At 49.0% G+C, this 7,117-nt stretch overlaps 1 protein-coding gene across 1 annotated transcript in view; it reads left to right on the top strand.

The window, feature by feature from the left end:
* Positions 1-6,085: 6,085 nt before the first annotated feature.
* TTLL11 (tubulin tyrosine ligase like 11) overlaps positions 6,086-7,117 on the top strand; it is a 36,083-nt gene continuing 35,051 nt past the window's right edge. The window contains 1 exon segment of the mRNA XM_039730753.1: positions 6,086-7,117. This exon segment is cut by the window's right edge and continues 15 nt beyond it. Within this exon segment, the coding sequence (XP_039586687.1) occupies positions 6,563-7,117 (555 nt within the window). The 5' untranslated portion in view covers positions 6,086-6,562.

Here is a 7,117-nt window from a genome sequence, read left to right as displayed (position 1 = left end):
GCCCCGCTGGACGGGAGGGTCGTGAGGGGTCTGCAGCATCTCGGTTATGGGGGGCGCTGCGGGAGCTGGGCCTGGTTAGGCTGAGAAGACTGAGAGGGGAGCCCATCAATCCTTACAAATATCTCCAAGGGCTGTCCTGAATGAGTGGTCACCTACATTATGTATGTTTCATGTCAGTGTGACTTACAGCTCTGTCAGAAATTAGCACACGCCCTCTGTCAGAATCCTGACGCACAGTCGATGCCCATGTGTCACTCGGTGCTCTCAGGATTTGTGGCACCCCGTGTGCTCACGGTGTTCTTTCCTGCCAGCTTGGTCTCGGGGATGAGGCACTGCAGGGCCCAGGTGAGCGGATGCCGCTCTGGACACCTGGCACACCTGAGTGTGACATTCCCCAGTGCCACCAGCACAGGGAAGGGAAGAGACGTGCACAGCTGTGATGGCGAGGCTCAAGGTTTGTCTTCTAATACAGCCACGCTCCATTTACAGGGATGGTCAGAAATGTGAATTGTGTAGAATCCAACATGTGCACCAGTGGGTCTCACCTGGGTTCCCCCAAATTAATTTTTGAGTCTTAAAAGTAACTCCCAGCCATGTGTTTGAATGTTTTTCAAGTACACCATCTTTTATGTGGCTGTTGCACTACAAGAAAGAGAAGTTTGACCACAGGCAGACAGTGCACAGTTCCCAGTATCCATCTCAGGAGTGTGATCACCCTGAGCTTCTTGGCATTTCTGAGTACTTGTAAGTCAGTGGGAGATGGGCAAGAGCCAAGAATCCAGAAACTTATATAATTAAGAGAGGGAGAAAAAGCCCAAGGAATTAATATTGGTTCACAGACTATGACCCTACGTGCTCAAGTATTTTGAGGTATTAGCAGCTCTTTCTGGGGAGGGTTCTGTGGTCAGCCTTCTGTCTTTGTGAAGTTTTTCTGTTTCTAGACAGACTTATTTTCTTCCAATCTATAGCACTGCATTGCCTTCTCATTTAAATATTCACAAGTTTATGCTAATCCCACTTTTATACAGCATAACTCAGTATGGGTTTTGTCAGTTGGTTTCTGTCCAAGATGCTCCTCTAGATACACATCTCGCCTGCAGATGCATTGGTTTAGTTCTTTGTTGGTGATTTTTTTGTGTGGTCTGTGCTAATATTTAGTGTGTATTTAGGACATTTCATGGCACTTTTCTTGTACATATCTTGACCAAAAAAATATGTTGACTGGAAAGAATAACCTTGATTTTGTGTGTAAATGTCCTTGGACTGATTGAGCAACATTCAGGTCTTTGGTTCTCCTAAGCCCAAGGAAGAGGAGATGCCACCCAGTCAGGCTATGCTCATGCTTCCTTTGATGCTAACGCCAGCAAAGCTCAACTCATATGGGGAAAAACCTAACACAGCCACTGGTGAGTCTCTACATTGATTCTGCAATGCTGCATTTCAGCTGAGGCGTGCAGGAACCTGCCATCGTGCTGAGCTGCTCAAAGCTGCTCCTCTTACCCTCCCATTGCCACAAGAGCATTCCTATATACGTGGGAGCATATGGACTTCGCTTGGGATAGTTAGATTTTAAAATCTGATAGAAAGAACAGGATGAAATAACGAGAATGGTCTTTTTGATTCCATTCTGGTGCTTTCCAGTATCCCGCAGATTATAAAATCCTTTGGGTAGGAGGAAAGAAATATCTCATGGGAATTCTGAGAAAAAGAAAGCAACTGTTATTTAATAAAGCTTGCAGTGCCAGTTTCTGTTAGATCACAATTGAATGGATGTGTTTAATACTCCCTGTTCATGAACTTCTGTGAACTTTTCATAGGGCTTAAATCTCCTGAGGTTAATGGTTTGGATCTGTGTTCGAGAATTGAGTTTGAAGGCTGCTAAACTTAAAAAGCCATTAATTTTCTAGTTTGTTTGTTGGGCAAAGAAAATTCTTTGACTCCACTGGAAGCAAGAAAGCTGTATGCCTTTTCTTCTGGACAATGAAACTGGGCAAATATGTGGAATGAAGCATTTACACAGGACATCGTCACGGATTTAGTATAAACAAACCCTGAGTAGCACTGAACAGTTGGCCAAACCTCTTGGTGGGTGTTTGCATCACATGGAGGTACTGAGAGTTATTCCTTTGATGTGCAAAGCACTCACAGAAAGTCCTGATTCTCTGAACACAGTAGGAGTGAAGCCCCAAGACAGCTTCTTGGCTCAGAGCTGCAAGTGTTTTTGCAGGGACCAGGTTTGTATCAGCTGGCTTTCTTGGGCACAGGCTCCCAAGATTTCCTTCCTTCTCTTTCTCTCACATAGATGCACATTTCTGCCTGCCCCAGGACTCTGCATGGAAGTCCCTCTTCTTACACAGCTTCATCTTTTGAAGAGACCTTGAACCTGGTGTAAATGGGGGGTGGGTGTTACATGCAGGGTGTTCTTTCATCAGTTCCTTGGTTGGTTTGTAGGGAAGGGAGCTTTGCTCCTGTCTGATCCTGTCAGATTTTTCCAAACCCACCTTCACAGATAAAGGAGGAGACCTGGTCATGACGCCATGGAATTTTCCTCCTTTCTGCTAACCCTTTTAAGCACTTATTTCTGCACAGCAGAGTTGCAGAGATTTTGAATGACAAATAAGATGTGACATAGGAAGAGCAACCAGACAGACATCCAGTAAAGGCACACAAAACCTCTTTTACAGGAGAGCACTTCCATATCACACACGAGAGCTGTGAGGTCTGTGCATCCTTACTGTCCTAGGAGAGCTGCGTTTGTCGTGCCACTTTATCAACATTATTAATATGTACTTGTGCTGGTGCAATTTTTAGAGCAAAGCCTCCAGTGCACTAACACACCAGGAGACTTCCTAGAAATGCTGCTGTGGGATGAAATGTGGGGGCAAGAACAGATAAACTGTTGACTAAGTTGTGTGATGTTACCCCCTGATGCATTTGGGATTTCAGGAATACCGAGAAAACTCCTAAACAAAATCTTTGCGTCGTCGTGCCACTTTATCAACATTATTAATATGTACTTGTGCTGGTGCAATTTTTAGAGCAAAGCCTCCAGTGCACTAACACACCAGGAGACTTCCTAGAAATGCTGCTGTGGGATGAAATGTGGGGGCAAGAACAGATAAACCAGCTGCTGTTGACTAAGTTGTGTGATTTTATCCCCTGATGCATTTAGGAGAAAACTCCTAAACAAAACCTTTGAGTTTCCTGAGCTGCCCCACGGAGGGAACTCAGAGGTGACACGTGGAGCTCATGGCTTCAGCCCCCTCAGCGAGTGTCCTACGTGTCCTCTGCGAGCACAGGGGCTGCTTGCTGAGATGGTTACACCAGATGTGTGCTGCTCACAAGAAACAGCAGCTCGATGTCTCGGCGGTTCAGCTCCGCAGCACGGTCAGGCAATCTGCCCGTCAGGGCTGCAAGCCTCCCTCGTGCATGGCCAGCTCCACAGGGCTCTGCAGCAGGACTTGGCAACGAAAAATGTCATTACAATTATGCATATTTTCATCATCTTCTATCATGCAAATCCCCCCACCCCAAATATGCAGCAAATGTTTTGTTTGCATATGTAGGTCAACCACAAATCTGCTGTGGTCGAACATAAACATGGGCAGCACGGAGTGATGTATATGGATTTAAATCCAGGCTGAAGCATAAGCCCACCACGGACCTTTTCCAAGTGGAGTCTGTTTGCTAGATTTGTTTTCTTCTGACTTTTCATTTTATAGAGCATTGCTTTCTCATGGATTTGTGAAAGAACCACTGACAGGAGATACCATCGTTGCAAAAGGAACTATTAACTTCAGACACAGATGGATAGTTCTTCATTAGTAACTTTTTTTTTTAAACAATAGCTTAAGGAATGTGTTCTTTTTCAAAAGGGTACACTGCAAATTTCTGCAAATTTGCATTTGGCAGGAGGCCAGTTTTACATGATATTTTAAAAAGATGGTATGTTCTTTTTGCAAATTACATGCTACTTTGTTTTTCTTATCTTGGCTGTCTTTAAAAAAGAAAAGTATAGAAAAAAAGTTACTGCCCTTATGATGCTACATAAAAGCTAAAAATGTTGATCCCAACTTGGAAACAAAAATGCTTACTAGAAGAAGGGAAATATATTAGTAAAGAAAAATGTTACTAAGAAAAATGATAACCTCATAAGCTTGACATGTTCACATGCCCAGCTCATGAATTCCACGTGCCACAGGTTGGCAGCACAGCCCCTCAGTGTGAGCTGTGGGATCAGCATGGTTTCATGATGGAAAAGTGTTCAGTTTGCTGCATCTGTAAAACTGCTTTATTCCTGGACTCCTCTTGGACTTGGCACACCCAGACATCAGTTAAGTGATGATTTTGGGTAATTGAGAGTGAAGTTAGTCTGAGAGATGACTAAAATGCTGTACAACCAAACAGGATCCTTCCCCACTCCCATTAAATTAGGCCAGTACCTCTGCTGTCTTTGAGATCCTGACTTTAATTAATGAGAGCATGGGGACATTACAGTTCTCCTGGATGGAATCCACATTCTTGTTCACTTATTATCAGAAGATAGTAACAATCTGTTCTTATCAACAGCTCCCTCTGAGCAAGGGTCTCAGGAAACAGCCTTGTGTTTAAGAGCCCCTCATAACTAAATTTCCCCTCTTCTCAAAGGGGACAGATGATCTCAAGTTTCTCACTTCTCTCCTGCTGCTAGACCCAGCTTGCTGCATTCAGCAGGAGTCTCCTGCATTACCCTGTGCCTCACTGCTGCCCAAGCTACACTTTGCTCCCCACCTTGCTGAACCTGAATGCAGCCTGACCCCACGCTGCACACTGCAGCCCATCTCTGTTTATCCCAGCAGGAAAAAGGGTTTTATCCACGCAGCACAGGCAGACCAGGTGTGGGATCTATTACAGCTTCTCTGTAGAGGAACAACTAGTCTGTTATTAGCCTGTAAGAAATGTGGATATATGATAATTAGATATAAAAATATTTCCCCTTTGCAATCATTTTGTTTGGTATTTCCCATGCTCCGATGTCTCTTAATGCTTTGGCCCATCTTAACTCTATCCCTGGCTTTCTTTCAGCACTGCTGACATTGGTGAGGATAAATTTCTGTGTTAAAAATATTCATCTGGGAGTCTGGCAGTAAAATAAGAGACAGGCAGAGTCAGGTCACCACTTTAAATCACACTCCACCATCTCTGAATTGCTTTTCTTACAACTGAATTTTTATGCCAAAGTTGAACATAAACAAAATATGAATTTTTCTTTCCAATTTGTACCTGCCCATGGAAGAAGTCTGGAACGAGATCCTCTTGAAGGTCCCTCCCAGCCCAAACCTTTCTGTGATCTGGTGGTGAAGCCAAGGATGTGCCTGCAGTGATGGACATGGAAAAGACACCACCCAGACAGCTCATCCTGCCAACATTACCAGCCCCTCTGAGCTCCTGCCGGAGCATGGAAACGCTCCCAAGTTTTTAATTAAACACTGCCACAGCTATAAAAATAGAATGTACATCTTTTAATAGCAACATGAGAGCACCCAAGAGTGAGCTACCTGACCTCAGCCTTCCTGGTCACTTCACGTTGCAAGACACCACTCTATTTAATTAATTAATTAGTTTATTCGTTGCCTGCAAGGGTAAATGATAGAAGACTGGTGAGGCACTGAAAAAATAATCTTGACACGACCTTGTTATTTTATCTCGCAGCTAACTGGCACTGCCAACTTTTTCTGCATTTATTTACATTTTTCTGTAATTTAAACAATTTCTGCTGATGCCCTGTTCCGGCCCTGTGGCAGATCACGGCTCTGGCGATGGCTCCTTCACACAGAGCCCCGATTATTGCTGTTTTTGTCCCGAATCCCTCTCAGCCCTGCGGCCGGGCCGCATTTCCCGGGGCGCAGCGCCACCGCCTGCCCGCGCTGCCCAGCCCCGCTCCGGCAGCGCCTCATCATCCTGAGGGATTAATGCACAGTTCTGCAATTAATAACTAGAGAGTTCTGGAATGCTTTGGGTGGGAAGCGGCGTTACAGATTACACAGTTCCACCCCCCTGCCCTAGGCACGGAACCTCCCAGCTTGCTCAGGTTGGTCGCGGAGCTGCTGTTAAGGTTGTTCATTCCATTACTGACAGTGTAAAAGCCTTTTTCGCATTTCCCTGCTGTGCCTCAGCGAGTTCAAACTCCGCACACGGGCTCTCCCAGCCCCGATGCAGCCGAACCGGAACGGTCCATGGGAACACCCTTTGTGAGAGGCAGCGCTTTGTAGCGGCGGCCAGAGCCCGGTCTCACAGGAGAGCCCTTCGGCCGCTCGGTAAGGAGCGGACCGAGTGCCGGGGCCGCCCGGGCGGTTCGGCGGCCAAGGCACCGCGCCCGCCCCACAGCCCGGCTGAGGCGGCGCCTGCCCGCTTCCAACATGGCGGCCCCGCCGCCCCGGGGCCATCTCGGACTGCGCGGGGCGGGGCCTGTGCCCGGTCCCAAAATGGCGGGGGCGGCGTCAGCGCCTGACGGCGGCGGGGCGGGGCCAGCGGGTCACCGGCCGCGCCGCTGCCATGGCAACGGGCGGGGAGCGGGGGCGGGATGGAACCGGCGGGGATGGAGCCGGCCGGGCTGGGGACCGGGACAGAGGGGATAGAACCGGCAGGGACAGGGACGGGGACAGAGGGGATACAACCGGCGGGGATGGGGACGGAGACAATAGAGCCGGCCGGGCTGGGGACAGGGACAGAGGGGATAGAACCGGTGGGGACAGAACTGACGGGGACAGAGGGGATACAACCGGCGGGGATGGGGACGGAGGGGATGGAACGGGCGGGGATGGGGACGGAGGCAGTAGAGCCGGCCGGGCTGGAACCGGCCGGGCTAGGGACGGCGGGGACGGGGACAGAGCGGGTAGAACGGGCGGGCATGGGGACAGACGGAATAGAGCCGGCCGGGCTGGAACCGGCCGCGTTTGGGATAGCGGAAATGGAGCCGGCCGGGCTGGAACCGGCGGAGATGGAGCCGGCCCGCGAGGCGGAGGAGCCGCCGGGGTCCCCGGCCCTGCCCGCTGAGGCCCCGCAGGGCGGCCCGCCCGTCTCGGGGGAACGGGAGCGGGAGCGGGGCCGGCGCGGGCCCGACGCGCAGGGCTCGGCC

The sequence above is a fragment of the Passer montanus genome, unplaced genomic scaffold (assembly GCF_014805655.1).
Source record: "Passer montanus isolate IOZ18808 unplaced genomic scaffold, ASM1480565v1 scaffold73, whole genome shotgun sequence".
Lineage (NCBI taxonomy): Eukaryota > Metazoa > Chordata > Aves > Passeriformes > Passeridae > Passer > Passer montanus.
Note: the sequence above shows the minus strand (reverse complement) of the source record. Positions and strands in the feature narration are given on the sequence as shown.